The 20,881-nt window shown below is 45.3% G+C and overlaps 1 protein-coding gene across 3 annotated transcripts in view; it reads right to left on the bottom strand.

Annotated features, from left to right (window-relative positions):
• The window catches only part of mpp7a (MAGUK p55 scaffold protein 7a), a 115,983-nt gene that overhangs the window by 21,689 nt on the left and 73,413 nt on the right, over positions 1 to 20,881 (bottom strand). For 2 of the 3 annotated variants that reach the window (XM_035619174.2, XM_035619177.2), the window contains exons 7-14: positions 16,315 to 16,396; positions 15,723 to 15,808; positions 14,854 to 14,928; positions 13,005 to 13,201; positions 12,286 to 12,350; positions 5,911 to 5,931; positions 5,784 to 5,798; positions 4,901 to 4,933 (exon numbers count right to left, since the gene is read on the bottom strand). In XM_035619174.2, coding sequence (XP_035475067.2) covers positions 4,901 to 4,933; positions 5,784 to 5,798; positions 5,911 to 5,931; positions 12,286 to 12,350; positions 13,005 to 13,201; positions 14,854 to 14,928; positions 15,723 to 15,808; positions 16,315 to 16,396 — 574 coding nt within the window. The remainder of the gene's footprint in view (positions 1 to 4,900; positions 4,934 to 5,783; positions 5,799 to 5,910; positions 5,932 to 12,285; positions 12,351 to 13,004; positions 13,202 to 14,853; positions 14,929 to 15,722; positions 15,809 to 16,314; positions 16,397 to 20,881) is intronic. The other variant, XM_035619179.2, reaches the window with a different exon arrangement.

Here is a 20,881-nt window from a genome sequence, read left to right on the forward strand (position 1 = left end):
CATGAAAAGCCTTGGAACAGCAACATGTTTGTCACAGAATGATCCAAGCCTACGGGTTACAAGTAGAAAAAGGAATGTATTATACGGTATGTGTGGCAACAGGATCCAATACCTCTAATGGCTTGACAGGTCAAAATCAAATTTGTTGACAATTGTTCTGTTTCGAATTTCCCTGGAATGAGAGCCGAGTGGTGGCAACGTCTTGGAGTGTTTTCCTGCAAAAGAGCCTTGTGTATGTAGGGATACGGAGTTAAAGTTTCCTTGCTTAAGTCTCGTACACACGCACCTCATAATGGCGTGCACCAGGCCGTGACTGGGTATTTGCCAGCACTGCAACTGAAAACTGGCATGTACACACACACACACACACACACACACACACACACACACACACACACACACACACACACACACACACACACACACACACACACACACACACACACACACACACACACACACACACACACACACACACACACACACACACACACACACAGACACAGACACAGACACTTGGATTCAAAGTAATTTCAGTGAAACTGAAACATGAGGAAAGATGGAGGAAAAAAAGATGAGCATATTTAACACAGTGTAAACACAAGCTGTGACTATGCACGCATGCACACACGCACACACACAATTGCTTGGAAGTCGCCAGCAGTCCTGCAAGCCCATTTTCCAGTGTGATAATATCTTACAGCCACGTAGGAAATTCAGCTTGTGCGTAAAGAAAGCGCCCGGAGGCCTTTGCAAACTGTGAATACAAACTGCCCACTCGGACACTAATATCCTGAGAATTGCTTTGACCCCGCATCTGTAAAAGAAATGGCTGCAACTGTGTAAAAAAAAAAAGAAAAAGAAGAAAAGTACAGTGCAGTAAGACAAATGTTCATGAAAAAATATATGTAATTGATGACTCGAAAAGACTCAAATCATGCATTTGCCATTGGATGTCTGAAAGAGGAGAAGCCTGAGAACAACACAAACACCAGGTCTTCCAGATGTCACGTGTAGGCGATCAGCGAGGTTGACGACAGAGAGATGGATAAAAAATGAATTTACCTCCAATCAATCTTCATTTTGTGCGGGGAGAGAGAGAAGATGTGCAATGAAGAAGCGAAGAGAGAAAAAATCTCATAGTGAAATCACCAAGACCCCGGTGCTGTGAGGGGGCCACTGTGTACAGGTGACCAACGAACTACAGGAGACTGTAGGGCCGCCCTGACTCACCCAGCGGGGAGACCTCTCTCCTTGGGCCTAATAGAGACGACATCTATGGAATTAACCGGGCATGGCAGCTGGGGATTAAGTGAGCATTACACCCTCGGCTCGATGCCGCGCGCTGCGGTTTAACGCTGTAACACTAAGTCCCGTTCGTGGGTACCAAATGTGGGAAGCATTACTGGCTCACTCAGCCTCATTATGCGTGCCCATTACTGGCTTGGTTGGAAGGGATGAGGAAGGCTCATGGTCGGGAGTTAGGGAGGTGGAGGACGCTTTCCGCACTGTCAGCTGTTATTAACCCAACGATGAATAAAAGGAAGAGAAGTGTTGCTGCTCATAATGACAAAAATACAAAAGTCCGGGGTAGACAGTGGGACTGCTCAACTTGATGTATTACCAATTTGCTGTGCTTGCATGATGCAAGGAAGCATGCTAGATTCTCAAGGCCAAACATGACTGGAGTCCTGGAGATTTGAGATCATTGTGGAGACAGAAGTTGAACCACGCCACTCTGGTTCGGACTAATGTGCTGTAAAAGTCCTCCGGAGGAGTCGAGAAGTTCTCCGAGCGGTGGAGAAGAGAAGAAACAGGAGAGAGGAGGAGAATAATGGGAGAGGCATCTGAAGAAGAGAGGAGGATGCAAAAAAGGACAGTGAGTGAAAAGAAAGGAAGTGGACATATCCAGACAGACATGTGTGTGTCCTTCAAATGCTCCCTCCATACAGCTGCTGAAAGGCATCTGTGAAAAGGATTGTGCTACAGTAGTAAAGTGGACTCCATGGCGGATCTTGGGATATTTGATTGTATAAAGTGTCTTAATGTTTCCGGCAGTGGCGTACATACAGCGTACCTGTTCCAACTGGGCTTCAGCCAGCTGATGTACTTCGCTTGCTCTTATAATAAATGCAATCACAGCCAAAGGTGAGGTTGGTTGGTGTGGTATTTGAAATATGTACATGTAGCAGTCCACAGTGGAGAACTTTATTAAAGTGTTATCTGGGGAGAACAAAATTCTGGGAGCGGTTCCCATGGCCATCGCACTGAGCAGCTGGAAAGTGGCACCTAACCCAAGTGTCACAGGCTCATACGGTGGAACAGCACTCTAGACCTTTGGCTGCAAGAAGTCCATTTGTGTCGAGTGCTATTTGTTTTTCCCCTCCGTTTTATCCCAAAGCTCTTTGGGCTCAGGAATGTCTTGTCTAAAAAAATGCCTGATGCCTTATGTGTTGGCGAAAAAAAAAAAAGTAAAAAAAAGAGAAGAAGAAATCACTTGCACGCACACACAAGTAACTCTCCTCCTACAGAAGTCCTTGAAGCCACTATCAACATGCCAAAGTGGGCCATCAAGTGCCAAAAGTAATTAGGCTAAATGCCTGCTTTCCTGTTTGTCTCATCAGTCTGATGTTCAGACGGAGAAGATGCTCTACAACAAAGCCACGGTCATTTCCTCGTCTCTTTTCCGGCTCTTTAATTCGCTGGAACGGTTGGTTTCTAAAGCTAATAAAAGCACACCTGTCAAGCCAGCGCATGATACCTGCTTTGATTACAACCAAATGTTGGATATCCATTTAAATGCATATCAGTTCAATCTTATAATGCGAGGCCCCTCTCTGTTTGGACCCGGATTGAGGGGAAAAAACTCACTAATCCCGATGTACTGGCCCCAGCACATCCACAACTATTGAACTTGGAGCCTGATGAACTCATCTCATCTTTGAAATGGAGCGTTTTTTGTTTCAGCGTATAACACTTTTCCATTTTGTCTACAACTTGGACATAATTGGCTTGTGAGGGGCTGATGGATATCCCAGCTCTTCTTCGTTCAGCTCTAACTGATTTGGAGTTTTCGTGCCTGCCCTCCATCCATCCACTGTCTGTCTCTCTGGATGCTCAGTGTGACTGTTGGAAATATGATATGTGAAATGCCACTAAACCTATTCATTCATACCACAGTACAGGTGTATGGATCTTGTGGTTAGGATTCGAGCTGAGTGCACTGAAGGATCATTGGGAAAAAAAAATATCTCTGGGTGTCAAAACTTTGGATGGAAATAAAAAATCTTGCTTTCTAGAAAGGATTGATAAAAAGGCATCATGGGACACAGATTTCCTCCTCCTCAGTTGGGCTTCATTCTCTCGTCTGCTGGCTCTAAAATCAAGCAACATCTGAGCCCAGGAATCTGTTCGCCCCCGAGTAGCGCTCGAAGATCTGCTCTTGGCAATGGACCTCACAGACGTTGCATCACTGAGAGAGGCATGAAGGGAAAACAACCCAAAAACTAAGGACAACAACTGTGTACCCGCCCATCCCCCCCCTCCCACTGCCTCCTCCATTTCCCCATGCAACCTCAGTAGCATTGCAAAAGCATCTGTAAGTTCTAGGATTTCAAACTTTTAGGGACGGGCCAACATTAAATCATACAACCACATCCAACAGGCAGAAAAGCCATGCAGCAAGTACTCGCATAGACAAGATGTTATTATAACTCACAATTTTTTCTCCTCCTCCTCCTGAGGTTCTCTCATTTCAGTTAAAACTCGTTCTGGGCTGCTGGAGTCCAAAAATGCTGCTAACCCGCTAGAGCTCTGGATGTTGTTGGGTACCGGGGAGGAAGAATAGAAGCTGAGGTCATTGACCTAACAGAGGACGCAGGGTGACAGTAAGGGCAAAGCCTGAAGGGGACAGAAAGGAGTGGGGGGGGGGGGGGGGGGAAGGACTGGCGTCTGGCAGAGTTCAGCCCTGGGAAGTGACCCTGACTAAGCTTGGCAGACATGGCTCAAACTTCGTACTTCTAAACTTGTGTCTGCACTGGATATCCTGTGAAATCTGGAGTCTAAATGCTGTAGTGTGCAAGGATAATTCTGAGGCCAGTTAACCTCTTGACCTCGACATCTGAATATAAACTGAATGGAAGAGGTAAAGGGAAAGAGAGAGAGAGACAAGTAGAGAGATGGACAGACAGGATTTGTGTGCGAGCCAGTTGAGATGGCCTGTGGTCCAGAGGGACGATACCTTATGATTTGTCAGGAAAATGACAGTGGTAATAAAAACACGATGGGGAACAGAGAATTGGAAGCAGCTCTCTGGAAAGGGCTGACGAACCAAAGCGGGCCACGGTAATTGTCATTAAGTCTGACTGGGACCACATCAACGGGGCCGGCCCTCGGCCGGAGCTCCAGAACCAAGCATGGAAAACAAGCCGTCCTTATTATCCACAGCCATCCAGAACCATTCTCAGAGATGTCTTCAGACCCACAGCAGAGGCAGAACAGGATAACTACTACATTCTGCAAATCTACGGCCAGATCTGCCAGCGGACTCGTGTTGTCAGTAAAGGGGCAGAAATAGAACACTGTAGGCTAGTGTTCCACTACTCTTTGTGTTTTTACATGGGAGTCCAAGTTGAATCAGATGTACCAAAAACACTGACATATTTAGAGGAATATGTCAAGTACATTATGAAAAGCAGATAACCATTTCTAAATGTAACCTGGCACAGACAATAAAGGCTAATCTATGAAGGAAAGCGCTGAACAGTCAAGGAAGCATTAATGGAGAGGACACGTGGACGTCTAACACACAGTCATGGCCACGGTCTTTCACTCTGTATGAAACTGCAACAACAGGAGGGCAGAGGACAAAAAGGGAAGACAAGAAGATGACATCTCTCACCTAGGTGAAATCCACTACTATATTCAGCGTCCTCTGGTGATGAGAAAAGAAAGAGAGATGCCAGAAGAGAGGGCACAGCATAACGTTAAAGAGAATAGTCAGACATGACAGTGACAGGTACCTACAGTACCCCTGTAACCCCACAAAAGTAAATGGACAAGCACATAGAAGTATTAGGAAAGTGTTAATAAGACAGTCAAGTCATTCTTATAAGTCACCATTAATTATGTCCAGATTGTCCAGAGTAATGGCCATTGATGTAGTGGTAAAAAAAATTAGAGAGGTCAGCTATGACCCCTCCAAAGGCAATGATCATCATGAAAAGAAAGACTACGATAAGGATAAACAAAGCTGTTCTTTATTTTTTCCACTAAAAATAAAATGATTAATTTACTTAGGGTACCAAACAATGTGGATAAAACCTATTGTTCAAATTAAAATATGCATAAACTGAATTTGGGTTTACCCTCCACTACATCCCTGACCATTGCTTTGGATGTTTTTTTGGAAGTCTGTGAATACTTTATTATCATGAGTGAGTTGATGATTCTCCAAACAATGTCCAATCTAATGAAAATGACAAGTAAGCTGGTGAAAGATGAAGCTCTGCACAATGCGAGAGCCAATAGCCTGCAAACTCTCCGAGGCTTTTACAGGAGAAATTGGAAGTGACATCTGATTTTTCCCTTTAAGAGCGATTAACTTTGACATGAGAAGACAGGCCAAATGAAAACAGGAAGGATGGAGGAGCAGAGGTGAGAGGTAGATGTTTCATTACACACAAAAATAATGGAGGGGGACAAGTCTCGGTGAATGGTTTTACCATTTGTGTACTGTAACATATTAAAACCCTATCCAATGGGAGATTTGAGACAAGTAGTACCTTCGATCTCCTCAGCTGCGAGTGCAATGGAGGCAAGGAATGAAAATGAGTCACGGTTAGAAATAAACGCTGGCGCACAAAAAGTAATTTGAGGGACGAGATGAGAGAATAAGAAGAGGGAACCTACCAAACTCTATGGCCACATCATCTTTGAAAAAAGCAAAGCAAAAGACAAAAAGAAGAGTTAAGAGTGAACTGTTACTCGTGATGTCGTGATGTGTCTGTTCATTATCAGGTCAACCTGTAAACAAGACTGTAATTCAGTATTTTGATCTTGAGTTGGAGACAATCAAAATTCTATTTAATTTTGTAATGTTTGTTAGAAAATGCTCAACTTCACTACCACACACATTTTCATCAATTCCTACTATTGTAGGGTAAGGAATTATTTTGTACGAATCACATTACAAACAAATTAATAAAAAATTAACTCAAGGGCCAATTTCTAGCTTCTAGTAATATGACTACTACTACAACTACTATAGTGGTTTAAAACCAAAAGAACAAAGCCTGTAAAAGGGCCTTGAGTTCGTTTTTTGCTGAAACTAAAACAATGAATTTACGAACTAAATATTTCTACTATTTCTGTTCTGACACAACACATTTATTTCTGTTGTTACCTAGTGAGACACAGTCGGAGGCATCCAGTGAAACTTCACAGAGAAAAACATTTTGATTCAAAAGCTCCAACAGGCAACCACACATATTCATACGTCGCTCTAGAATTCAGATTCAAACACTGAAGTGGTAATTTTGACCGACCATTTTCAAAGGGGAATACTCTTATGATGTTTACGAATGCATCTATAATAGGACGGTTTTAAAAATGGCAGCCAAGGTAGGATCTGTGTTTGGTACAAGATGTTGACATTTCAAGGGCACTTATGGATGCTTCCCCCCCTTTGCATGTTCCCATTTGGGCCAAACAGTGTTAAATCAAACCATACATAACAGCATCTAAAACAGTATGGGGCTCGCCTTCTAGAACCGTGTTCATTTCCCTGGGCGCACCGCAGCTCAAGGAGATGTTTGCGTCACAGTTGGAGTTAATGGCTATAGCCAAAACAGCAGTCAGGACCAATCACCGCAAAGGTTGTTTCATGCTGGAAACGTCTGCCATGCGAGCGGTGATTGTTCTGAAGTGTGGAGACAAACGTGTCTGACTTTATCTGACATCTTGTTTCACATGTTAGTGTTCACGGCAGTGTTCCTACTGATGTTGCCCTCCTCCTGTTGTAATGTGACATTTTAAGTTGAACCAGCACCTAAACCACAATCTCAGTGGGACGAGAAGTAACTGGAGGGGGAGACAGAGGGAAACTTGAAAGAGGAAGCAATCAGGACAATATGACAATGATAAAGCTATCTAAAATCCTTTCCAGTGCTGCCCTTATTTCACTCGGCAAGGCTTTCATCTGCTGCCCATCTTCCGCAGGAATGGTTCACATTGCCTAATGGCCTTGAAACCTTGTACACCAGCATTCCTGGTCTATTGAAACACCATGCGATAAAACTGCAGAATGTAAGTAGCCAGGCTGGGCACTGTCTATCTCAGAAATGGTGGAAGCAAAACCTTGTCCTTTGCCAGTCTGAGGGTAGAATTTCGCCCGCCTGCCCAGAAAAACATTTTGAGAGCACCGAGAATGACCTAAAGTCAGGATCTGAAGTGAGTGTGTGTAGATGGCCAGGCCTGCAGTGATGGTGGCAGCCAAACCTATCATTTGCTGAGCACGGGGAGCCATGGCCGCCCAGATTGCGGCAACAAACTTTCGCAGACACGGTGCAGTCGACCAGTCTTCCACCAGTCAGCTAACCAGCCCGACTGGATGCTTCATGGCAGACTATTCCCTGGTAAAGGGATGCTTAGTGTTGTATCACATGTCGCCCACATACCAAAGATTCACCACAGAGGATGAAAGAGGGGGTGAAATGAGGGTAACGCTGGAAAATAAAGAGGAAAGGATGGATGGCAAAGAGAGGAACATGAGTGGATGTACTGTTTGTTAAAGGATAATTCTGATTTATTACAACTGGGTTCCTATTTTTGGAGATCTTGGGCAAATGTTGAATGGTAGGACACCATCAAACCCATCCTTGTTATCAATCCAAATGGGAACTTGTTAGGGTCAAGTCACACAACCCATTGCATTAACATTAAATTGTAGATACATTTACTCTTGTGGATACGATTAAATAACCTGGTAGAAAATCTTTCAGATATCTCTGTACATGGGAGGAAGAGACAAAGGAATGGCCCAGAGTCAGCAGTCTGAGCTGAGATGATGTTACCCTCACTATTTGCCAGCCTTCTCCTTGATCAAACTGTCACTTTCTCTTTTTCTCTCTACATCTTTTTTTTTTTTTTTTTTTTTTAAACAACCAACATGAGACCAGTGGATTTTTCCAGATGACACAGAATGAGATCTCCGTCATCAGTCTATTGGCTTTTAAATGCTGAGCTGATTATTGAACGGCAGGATAGGGAAATTAATAAAAGACAGGGCAGAGCTGGTCTGCATTATGAGGCTGACTTTATAAATCACAAAATGTTATGAGTAGGCCGGTATTGGGACTGTGAACCAAAATGAGCTTTAATGTGGAGGGGGGAAAACAACTTTATCTATAAAACTTTAAGGGTGGTCTCAATGGGGTTTATCTGGCCCTAACCCTTGAGAATAAAATTAATAAAATTCTGCACCCATTACGCCTCTAAATCTTCTCCCGTGTCTGTAAATGTTTAAGTCGAAAAATGAAATGGACGGCTAAATTGAACACAGGGCCAGGTTCAGGGCCACTTAAAACCAATCTTGGGTGCCATTACGAAATGCGCCCCGCTGTAGAGAGAGGGAGAAAAAGAAAGATGGGATAGCGCTATAATGCAAGGAGAGAGACGGAGAGAGACCTCAAGGTGAGCGATAAGTGTGTCCACGTGTTTGGCAGACTGCAAACCAAACAATCAGACAGTGGAGAGTTTTGCATGTCAGACAAAGGAACAGACATGCTGTAAGAAAGCACAGAGAGCCGTCAGGATGTTCAGAAGGAGCAGATGGGGAAGCTGGAGGAGATCCAGGTATCAATGGTAGGGAACTGGGGGGTAAAAAGGGACGAGACAGTTGTGCCATGCTGACTTGTATAGAGGCAAACTAGTTTATCTAGCCAGAAGCCAATTAATAAACTGACTTAAACAGTGAAACTAAATGCATTTTAAACATCAATGTCATAATCGCGGAATGCATCCATGAAAGTGGCAAGAACAACAGTCAGGAAAGGGATTATTTATATCTCTCAAATGTTATGCGTAAATGGACACGGTTAGGCAATGCTTGCCGTAGCCACTCGCCAAGACCAATATTGTTCCAGCCGACGGAGCTCCCGGGCTGGAAAGAGAGAGAGAGAACGAGAGAAAGGGACCCCCTCCTCAATCACCACCTCTTTTCTCCACTTGGTAACAGTGGGGTCTCCACGGTATCCTTCAATTAGGTTGTAGTTTATGGCCCCGGGGCCCAGCTGGGCCAGCATGTATGGGGCCACGATCCAAACATTGTCTCCGTCCATCTCGACTCAGCCACCACCACTCCACAGGATCACATCTGCTACCGAATGCGACCCCTAGACGCCTTTTCTCTCTCCATCTTTTCCTCCCTCAGGCCATCAAAAATACTTTTTTTCCCACATTTTTGCCGTCTCTCTTTTCAGTTTGGAGTCCGCTTTTATTCACTCACTCCAACCTGATCCAACATCATTCTCTAAGCTTTTTTTTTTTTCTCTCGAACATTGGGAAGTGAATGTGTGTCTGTCTCTGCAAGAACATGTAGTGAACTGTTATCGTTCCCCAGTTAATCCCCAAGTTCTGCGAGGGCCATGTCAAAGGACTTCCTATTTCTGCTGCACACACAACTAATCCTTACAGTATGTATGACATGAGCAGAAAAGTATTGCTGCAGCTCGAAAGGAGGCTTATATTCCTCTGGTAGGGGCTGCAACGGACTCTACTACATTTTACACCTGCCCACTGTGCATTAGGGAGGTGGAGGTTGGTGGGGGTGGCTTTACAAATTCCATAACTCATGAGAGGAACTGTGCCATTAAAATGAAATAGTAAGGGGACCTTACAGCACTGTCAGTTTAAAACTATTTAGCAGGCTATTTTTGGCCATCCTGCACCCTGTATGCCAGTGTGCGGTTGAACATGAACAGGAAATGACAATATCCATAACTCAAGCGAGGGTTTGAATCTTAGGTAAATGAGACTAATGCTAAGTTTAGACGTGGTCAGCGTAGCGCTGCTGGTTATTTCAGGGCTGCATATTGAAAGAGTCATGTAACATTAAGAGCTCACCGCCATGTTGAAGGCGAGCAGGCAGTGAAATGGACATGTCTGTCTCAAAGCAGTAATCTACAGTGAAAAATATGGCCAACAAGAACGAAGGTTTTGGTTCAACGGGGTCACTGCGTGACCAGAAAAGGCCTATAAAGGCAAGTACAAGTGTTGTGTATTTTTCTCAGAGTTCATAGGATTGGGAAATGCAGAATGAAAGCTGTGAACTGTAGAGGACTGTCTTTGTGCTATTTAGGACTATGTGGTTGTGAATGTGAAGATGTGTGATTGACAGATGCAAGGAGGGAGGAAAGGAAAGGTTTTACATTGTTGTTTACATACACTGTTGATAAGTGGTGTATATGTGGAATTAAGTCTACTGTGACAGATGGATGATGTCTGTTATTGCTCCGCTATTGAGGCTGCACTCTCACATCGGCGGTTTATGCTGCAGGAGGGGAAAGTCTTGACTGTTGTGTATTCATTCAGTTCAATAAAGCAAAGTGATGCAGGTGAACGGAGGACTTTGGTCTGTGTGGGGTGGGGGCTGGCAACATGGGGTTCCTCCTCCAGGCAGGAACAAGCGGTCACACAGAAATGCACAGTCACAACGCCAGCTGGACGGCCTGAACCGATGGCTTCATGCGCCGTAGCTCACCATATACAAACCAAATTGTTATTTGGCGGCTGTTTGTAAATAATAACTAAAGCGGTAGTCATCTTTGACAATGCCCCCCAGAGAATCTCCAACAGAGATTTTCAGTCAGGTGCAACGGAAAGTCTTGCGAGCATGGCATAAACAGCAGCCTGCAACAGGTGGTCGCAGCCTTAAAGAGTGCAAATGTTGCCAATTTGGGTGTTTTGCACACTGAATACAGTCTTAAAAACAATGGCTGCACACTACTTAGACCTAGTATACATTTGTTTTATGAGTTGTCCAATTACTGTTATTAAAATTAAAAAAATACTGTCAACAGAGGAGTTGCAGGCTTCTTTTTCAGAGTGAAAAGAGGACAAGCTGTGTGACATTCCAGTTGGCACTTCAGTTGAATCTTTTGAAATGCAATCTATTACTAGTTGCACCATAAATCCTAAAACAGTGGCCTTGGTCATTTTAAATTTGGCAGTAATGTCCACTTACGCAGACCATCAAAGCCCCTATTGTCTGGAATTACCCTCGGTAAAGAAATCAGGCTGCCTGATTCAAAGTTATGCTGCAAAACACTGTGAAAGCCTGGAGTTTTTCTGTCATTTTACCGTGCTGATGTTCACTGAAGTGGTGTGAGAGGTTTTCTCACACCACAACAATGAACCTCTTTTCTATACTTAAACCTGAGGCCAGGATCTGTCGGCCATCACTAATTGTTTCTGCTGCTGCCCTTTTCCCGTGTAGCGTGGTTTATGTCTTCTGTCTTCATTATGAAGCAATCAACCATCTTTGATTTATAAGGGTAATTTAGCTATAATCCCTCCATTTCCTGATCTACTACATCCAGGTTTGTTATAGCACATTTCTGCTAAGTGCTCCAGCTGATGCTTTGTCCCTAACTCTGCTGCACAGACGGGCCAGAGTAAGGCTTAGGGTTACTATACAGGCTCACATGGTACGGTGCATTAAAGTGCTGTGTAGCACCTCTATCACAACTGTAAGTCTATTATCAGATCATTAAGCCGTCATTAGGCTCTCTGAGCTGTGAGGAGGTGAGCGCTGGGTGAGTACGCTGCCTGGAGCTTTGGCTGGAAGGTGTAAAAAGGGTTAGAAAAGGTTTTCCAGTGTGCAAAACCTCCACCTTCTTCACATCAAACCTCCGGCCTGACTTAAATCATATCAAAAAATGGAAAGGCAGAGGGCGACGGGGGAAGGAAAGTCTGGCAGGCGATTGTAAGAGACAGCGAGTGAAACATGGAGCAGACGGGAAAATAAGAAGGAGGGTAAATCCAGACACAGCACTTCCTCTGATGACAGGCGTGAAGCGCTGCAACTGCAGTGAGCCTCGGCAGTGGCCGCAGAGTGCGGGGATTAATTTAGACTAACATCCTTGACTTTCACACTTTGTTACTTACTATCCCTTCCTCTATATTATCTTTCCTGACCTGAGCCCACCCACCGGCTGCAGTGCACGTTTCTTGTGTTGTGCTCTGGTTTGTTGGGGCCCGACAGTACATCAGATAATATATGCTTACATGATCGTCTGCTCGAGGTCCTCTGGAATGGGAGAGTCGCAACAGGTCGCCGCAGTGCAAATCTCCTGGAAGAAGAGAGAGGAGGATTGAGAGCAAGAGGGGGGAAAAAGAAAGAGAGGCTCAATAAAACCGTCAGTTTTCACGACTGCACTGGGAATAATAAACACTCTATGCTACACTACAGTGAACCCGCTCTTCAGAATCCACCAGGTTCATTCTGTCAGGTGAAACAAGTGAAAGAAAAGAAATATAGGAGTGAGAAATTAACATACAAACACACTTGCTGTGACAAAAGATGAATGTGAATGTTTGTGAAATGCTCTCTCTCTTCTTTTGCTCTCCTCCCTCCCTCCTTTCATGTTTTTTTTTCCTCCTCGGGTGCTCTTGGATTATGCCAAGAAACTGCCCCAGCCTCCCGAAAACTCTGCGTTGCACATCAAGTGCGACCGTCGGGGCCGCACACTGATGTGCGATTTTCCATCCACTTGCCGTCCAAAGTGGATCAGTACCAGCGCTATCATTTTCTGTCATTACTCATTTCAGGCCAGACATTGTGCGGAAATCCAGACTATTTTGGCAGTGTGAAGAAAGAAAAAAAGTGAGGGTAAAAGAGGGATAAAATCTTATGTGACTGTGACAGGAGCAAAGACCGTTGATCCAGCCTTGTTAAGAAGCCACAGCAGACAGAGGATGTTGGTCTAGTTGGAGTTGTTTCTTACCTCTCCTGGAACTGTTTGGACGGGATTAAGCCGGCACGGGGGTTCGCGTCACCCTCAAACTTGGCCTGCCACCACGTTGCATCATCTTGGCTCATGATCTGGAGGATGGAGCCCTTCTTGAAGGCAAGTCCGGCCTCCTTACAGGGGATGGCTTTGTCTTCCTTAGGGTCGTAGTCAAAGAGTGCCTTCACAAACACCTGGACGTACAGCAGAGGGGGGGGGGGGGAAGAAAACAAAGAGCTGGATTCAGTGCACAACAGGAAAAAACAACGCTGTAAATTAACTTTCCCTACATTTCATGGACCGTGAACTCCCTGTCATCACAGCAAACACAGAAGGCGCTTCACCAATGCTCAGGTTTATTTTTCCGGAAAGGTCACAGCAATCAGAGCTTGAAACCTCAGACTGCATGCCAAGTTAGTCTTTCCACATTGTTCCATCAACACTTAGAATGGACTAATCCCTGTCGCCGTCTTCCAAGTGTGGTGAGACTGAACACATCCTGAGTCAGAGGCTCCAGTTGGAACAAGTTCTAGTTCTAAACACAAGCCGTTATCAGCGATCTTTCCAAACCGAGGAACAAACCAGTACAGACAAAAAAGGTTGTTTTCCTCCTCTTAGGAGTTGGTCTAATTTGCTTTGGCAGTGAGGCGGGGCACACCTCATCAACAAAAAAGGAAGTTGGATCTTATAGTGGAAAAATCTGCAACATCTTTTCCTGTTGTGGGGAGGTGAGCGACAACCAAGGGCACCTTGCTTCGTCTTCTGTCCAAACTGAGTTCTGTCATGATGAGTTATCACTCCTGAGACACCTCAGTGCATGTGGAAAGAAAAAAAAACAGACCAGGACGGAGGGAAAGTGTGGATGTGTGAGAGAACGTGGGAGAGGGAGCGTGGGATTAAAGTGCACTGATTTAAAGGGTGTTTTGTGCCATGTCGTGAACTTATGTTTCAGACAGATGTTTTGTTTGGGTCATAAAAGCTGCTTTGGCCACTAAACAGCAGCATATATAAACTAATATCTACTGCCGGTATGTATTCAGCCAATCAGCTGCCCTTTGATGCCTCCACACTACCTGGCGTCAAGAGCACGGGCCACTTTCTTGAAGTGTTCGGCGCTGGTGGACAAGTTTTCAGATGAGTTTCTTAAAGAGCCAGACAGTTTCAACCATTACAAGATGACGAAGGGTGTAAATGACACACAATCCCCAGCGCCTTTGTTACACATGCAGGGTGGGCTGCCCTGCGGACGATGATAAACTGCCGTCGACCTTGAATCTTAAAAAAACGGGTAGTGGGTCCAGCTTCTGTCTGCTCCTGATAGATGAGCATGTGAGAAATGGAGTATCAACACCCCAGTGGGTGAGAACGAGTGTACATTAGTTGGAGTGACAGTTAAACTAAGCCTTAAAATGGATGGCCCGAAGGTACGGTCTACTGGAGCAGCTTTTTGTAACAAATAGTAAAAGTCTATGATGAAAGGGTGAAGTCCTCTACTGCATCTGCTGGAGTCACACTACACTACACACATTACTTTAGCCCGATTGTCCACTTGAGGACAAATTATAGTACTCGTCAACAGAAGCCCCAAATATGAGCTGAATCGGTGCTCGATTGGCAACGACTGCAAGACTCCCGATCACCAAACAGCAAGTCGTGTAGTATTTCTGCTTCTCTTTTCCCTGCTCACCACGATACAGTACAGGTCCCCTCTTTCCTTGTACATATATAATTTCTTCTCTGTGGATCAAAAACAATGTTCTGCATCCAACATAAAGGTATCCTGCTGGAGCGGAGAAGTTCAATGAGTGTAACCCAAGCAACTTAACGATGCCAGGACAGATCCTACCTTTGGCTCCTTGGTTGGCGGCTCCTCCTTCATGGCGGGAACGACTTTAAAGGTAATGGCTCCTTGTGACTGGGCCTGAAAAAATTGGGAATGACGAGACAGAATGACGAGCGGGTTTGATAGAGACAGGGGGGGACGGAAACAACTGCAAACATTTTGCAAAGCACCTAATCCAGTGAAAGTCACATAATGCAAAGGACAATTAAACTTTTTTGTTTCAAACTATGGAAAGTTCATTATGCTTGCATGACTTTGCCTGACAGGGGTAGAATGCGGGGGGGTTTGAGGATGAAAGGAGGAGTGTGGAGAGCGATCATCTGCTCTGAAGGCCGTTGTGTCTGAGAAAGCCTCCAGACGCTAAGAGGCTCTCTTGTTCCTCCCCAGTTGTCGCCTTCTGGCAGAATCCTGGCCCGTGACAGACCTCATTTTGAGGCCTGCGGCAGAGCGCGCTTGGAGGAACTACTGAGCATCAGTCTCCTCCAGGGGACCGTGTGGCTCAATGCATGTGGTCTACAGGGCAGGAGAAACTTGGTTTTCAGCACAGTGACGGGAGGCACGGGGTACTGGATGAGTTAGGGGAGGTTTTTGCCATAACAAATAAGGGAAGGTTATTTTCGCCAAGGGAGTGGAGCTAAAACACAGGAGAAACCCTGGCACAGCGCACACGCACACACGTGCACACACACACACACACACACACACACACACACACACACACACACACACACACACACACACACACACACACACACACACACACACACACACACACACACACACACACACACACACACACACACACACACACACACACACACACACACACACACACACACAGGCCTGAATGCAGTTAAACAGAGGAGGTTTACCAGAATACGAATTATTTCCTCTGGTTTCTTGTCATCCACGGGGATTCCATTGACCTCCTTCAGTTCATCCCCAACATGAATCAGTCCTGCCATACACAAACAAAAAGTGTGCATATCTATAATCACTCTGATAATCTGTTGGTTTCATGTCCTAATATAAGTGAGCTACTGTGTAGAGAAGTCCAGTGCTTACAAAGCCTGGGGATGTGTACACTACACCAGATTAATGTTTATCATCATGGTGGCATTTTGAGATTACAGAAGACTCAACACATTATTGTTGACACGTGTGGAAATTTGCCCTTGGCTTAAGTGTGGCAGCGCTGAAAAACGGACTGGAGACAATGAATACAAAATCAAACTGAAAACATGCGGACAAAACAACAGCTTCTCAGTATACCTGTCATTCGTTCATATTTCAAAGCGGAAAGCTACAATCTATGGGGAAAGACCTGGCAAATGAAGATTCCTGAATGCATCCCGTCTTTGCCGCACACTGGACATGACAAATCACTTTCACACTTGACTACAGACTCTCTTACACTCACAAGGCTGAACCCGTCTAAGAGCGAGAAAAAGGGTTAGAACTGACCGCTTCTGTCCGCTGCCCCTCCTCTCATGATCCGGGCGATGATGATGGCTCCTGTGTGCTCGTCACGCATTATTGTTGCTCCCTGCAAAATAATACATAAAAGAGGAGAATTAACATTTCTTGTGGAACATTGACAAAATGATACTGAGAACTGTGGGTATCTGGTTGAAATTCAAGGACTTGAAGTGCACACAGGATGCTCATTGGCACAAATGGCTGATTCCAACTGATGTTTTCCTTGTTAACTTAAAATAGATCAAATCTATTTTGTTTAATAAGAAAGGGCATGGTGTGGGTAAAAGCACTCGGTTCAGTTTACTCACTACCCTTTTGCTTTATGGACTTGGTGCTCAGCCAAAAACACATATGGAGAAGAGGATAGTGTTTCAACTTCCTTATTTGAAATGACTGTGTTTTCAGCGGTGATGCATTTACCAGAAATCGCAAATATCCTTTTGCCTTTACAATAAAAGAATAGGGTTTAATGGGTGCCAACCTGTCACAGCCGTCCCACAAACACCGGTCAGGCACCAGCCTGGCTGGGCTCTCGGATGAAATAGGAGAGCAAACTGCAACTTAACGCGAGTGTCATCCTCGCTCGGGCCTGACGACACGAACCAGACAGATGCGTCATCTAGTCGACACATAGTTAGCCGTGGCTGAAACGCATCCTTCCACCGTTACCTAGCTGCTATTCCCATCAACCCTGAAAATTGCGTTTATTCCTGTCGTGAAAAAAAAGAAGAAAAGGAACAGGGCAGGAGCCTCCCTCACCCCGCTCACCAGGCCGTGCTTTATTTCAGCTGTCTGAACCGATTGCTGCCAGGGTCGACCACTGGAGCGCAACAACATGGCCCTCTCCGGTTAGTGATATTTCCCTGTTTGCCTTCCACTGACAGGCCTGAAGTACTTCTGGCCACTGCCCTGGATGGGAAGCACGGGAGGAGAATTCAAAAGGATCTCCTCAAAGACCAAAGGAGCCTCTGGTTTGTGCCACTTCTCCAATCTATTAGCATGTCATCTTGGTTATTTTCGAGACCTATTCGCACTTAATGGTTTTCCTCCGAGATAATGGTTTCCTCAAGGCCTTCGGGGTAGAGGTGCAGGGTGGGAAAAGGGGAAAGACATCAGGATAAGACAGTGGTAGTGTCTGTCGAAAGTTGCGGGGCTAATAGAATAATAGGGATAATTAAAGAGATGCGAGAGGTTGCAGTAGAAGAGAAATCAGTGGAGCAGGTCAGCAAGAGGAGAAGGCACTGTCAGGCCCCCGTGTCAGGGTCACATACCCTCAGCAGTGTGACTTAAAGCAGCTGTCTGTGATGCAATGGTGCCCAGACAGACAAGCAGAGAGGCCTCTTTGTGTGTGTGTGTGTGTGTCTGAAAGAATAGTGCGCTGCAGGAAAAGAGCGAGTGTGACAGACAACAGGGTGAGATGGGGAGACTGTAGAAAATCTCAGGAGTATTCAGACATATGGTCATTACCTTTCTCGCTCTACTTTTTCTGTCTGTTTCCCCTTCTTCGGGCTGGCCGATGGCCAGTGTTATGATGGACGTATTTTATTGTGTCCTCTGGGGTGCCTGGTGGCTGGTGGCAGTCGAAAGGCTAACCAAACAGCCGAGAGGCAGCCTTGGACTCAAAGACAATGGGCTGTGAAAAACTCCACAGACGCGCTCCACACCACATGTCCATGGCTATCTATGGAATCTGCTCACATATGGCGCGTAGATATAAAATGTGTTTTGACACACATGGCTTAAATCACATGTTGAAACCCCCGATGCCATTTGGAAACACCACTTTTACGACTTTTACTGCAAGTGGCAATGGTGATTATAGAGCAGCACATTTAGCAGGCAAACACAAAAGAGATGGGGCCATGAACCCGAATCTATGGGAAGCAAGTAGACCATTTTATTCACATTCAAACCACCGTTCTTTATGTTTTATCACCAGTGGAGAAACAAACAGGGGAATCAGTGGACACATGTGCCCAAGCTCATTTCCCTTATAGACCTCAATGACCTCAATTGACTTTAAATTGTACTCATTTTAACAGAGACATGTTATGCTTTTTCAGTTTTTCCCTTTCCTCTGGTGTGCTATATAGTTTTTTGTGTATGTTAAAGGACTGCAAAGTTAAAATGCCGAAAGTAAATGGAGCTCCTCTCCCCGACAGAAAACAGTGCTCCAGAGATTCCTGAAACGCCTCGTCAGTAGTCCAGCTGATGCTTCTGTAACATCATATCAATGTTCTTTGAACATTAGAGCAAATATACCTTTTCAAATCATAATCCAAATCCAAATTATGGACCTGAATACGAGCATAATTTCTCCTTTAAAGTCTTTATACTTAGCAATTCTCACCTGACCTATTGCCCTCCAAAGTGATGGGTCCACGTAGGTCAGCCAAGCCAGATGCAAAAGGGTTGATTGATGAAGGGAGGGGGAACCTCTTTTCACAATCTGGCCAGCCCTGGTCTGAACTCAGCACTGGTACAGTAGCCAAATGAGCTCTGTCTGATAAGAGAAGCTGATGGAGGCCGAAACGCTCCAGTGGCAACATGAGCGAGCCAAGCTGGAGGGTAAGTGGAAGACCAGAGGAGGCGAGTCGGGACTGCCAAGTTGACGAGGAGGGGGAGGCCAGACAGCGGGTACAAGAGTAGGGGTTTGGGTTGAAAGGTGAGAGTGGCTGCGAGTGAGAAACCTAGTATATGGCTGGACCCTGTATGGTCTATGTGCGAAATTGAGGACGTAGTTGAAAACTGCTGTGAAACTGCTGAAAACAACTACTAGTAGCTAAATCCTGCAATGGCTAGTGGTAAAAGTCTAAGTCTTCCAAGGCTAGCCAAAGGTGCAACTTTATCAGTCAGTCATTTAATAACATTTGCGTTTATAGGGCTGGCCCAGCTGTTTGGGTCCAGCTAAATAAAACGAATGGGAGAGGGAGTGAAAGCAACAAAGAAAAAGAAAGGATTCTGCATTGTTTGCAGAAAGATTTTCAAACCAACTAATATCCAGCTCAACAAGTTCTTTATTCTTGCATTAAGTATATCAAAAATGCAATTCTATGTATCATGTTAATTAATTCTGTACATCAGACGAAATAGAGGATTTGCAGTAATTACATTTTACACAGACAGCATCTTAGCTTTCTCAAGACTGAAACACGCAAGTACAGTATGTGACCCTGCACTGGGTCACGTACTGTACTCTACTCTTTTAAACATAAAACAATGCCTTTCATTATTCCCAAATTCTGAGAAACATTTTTCCTGTTCCCTGATTATCTTGAGTGTGGCACACTTTTCCTTCCACCTCATTAAATCTGCAGTCCACCTTCATTCTACCAATCCTCCAGGGGGAGGAACAGCCTCTCCTGGAGGCCTGACGAATGCCTTGGAAGCACCGAGAGGCAGCCAGAATGAGGGGGGGGGGGGGGGCGGCTAATCCAACCTCCTGAACTCAGCATCACCTTCCCCTGTGCCTTTATACCCTATGGGCGCTATCATCAGCACTCAGCCTTGCATGACCACTAATGAGGAGTCCCTGCTCTGTTAAACAAATACATAAACAGTCAGGCTCGAAAATAAATAAGCTGCACACTGTTTGGAGAGGCATACGCAAGAGAGAAACGAGGTAGGTGAAGACCCCTCGAGCACCAAGATGGGCTTCCTGGTGTAGCAGTTAAGCACTACTATAAGGTTTACACCCAGACTTCAACAGCTACTGGCACATGGAAGCCATTTCAGTCTTTTCCCCGTGCATGGAACCGGCGCAGGAAGTCAGAGGGGGAATGTCTACGTCTGTCAAAGCACATACACGCATGACTGACAGCGACAGCATGTGTAAGTGTATTTTTGTGTGCACGCAAGCACGTCTGCGTGTGTGTTTCGATGAGAGCGTAGCCGCGGGCTTCTACCTGAAGTCAGGCCAAACAGGCCTGAGAGAAACCTCAAAAGACTGGATGATGGATGCCGGACAGTCACTAAACCTGATGAATGGGCTACGCTATGTTAGCAATTAGAGACGAGGCGCCACTTAACCATCAAGTGGCTCAACTCCACAATTTGCACGGAAAAAAGATAGCATGGTGCGCGCATAACATGGAGAAAGGACTTTTAGTTGTTAGGCACTGATTCTCTCTTCCTGTTGTCAACCGTTGCTGTTTGTTTGAACAAAAAAGCTCCGGTCTCTCCAGAAATTGCACAGTACAGGGCAGAACGCACAGAAATACACGGTCAAAAATAGAGACGAGAGGGGGTTCATCTTGGACTGACGAGGGCCTTCGAGCTGTGGTCAATTAGTCATCAGTAAGGCGATCCGAAGCCTCCACTCCTAACCTGATCAGCTCCATATGCAGCCACCGCTCCCAGCTCTACTCCTCAATTTCTAACACATAAATGCCTCTGATTGTTATTGTTGGGCTGGCCCAAATGCCACGGCTTAGTCTCTGCTGCAGTGATGAGGAGAACCGGAGTGACGCTTGTCCATATCAAGCCATCGCCCCTCTGAGCGCATTGCACACATGCTGAGATGGCAGCCACGTTGAGTATGTGATGACAAATG

Source organism: Scophthalmus maximus, chromosome 21, assembly GCF_022379125.1.
Source record: "Scophthalmus maximus strain ysfricsl-2021 chromosome 21, ASM2237912v1, whole genome shotgun sequence".
NCBI classification, from domain to species: Eukaryota; Metazoa; Chordata; class Actinopteri; order Pleuronectiformes; family Scophthalmidae; genus Scophthalmus; species Scophthalmus maximus.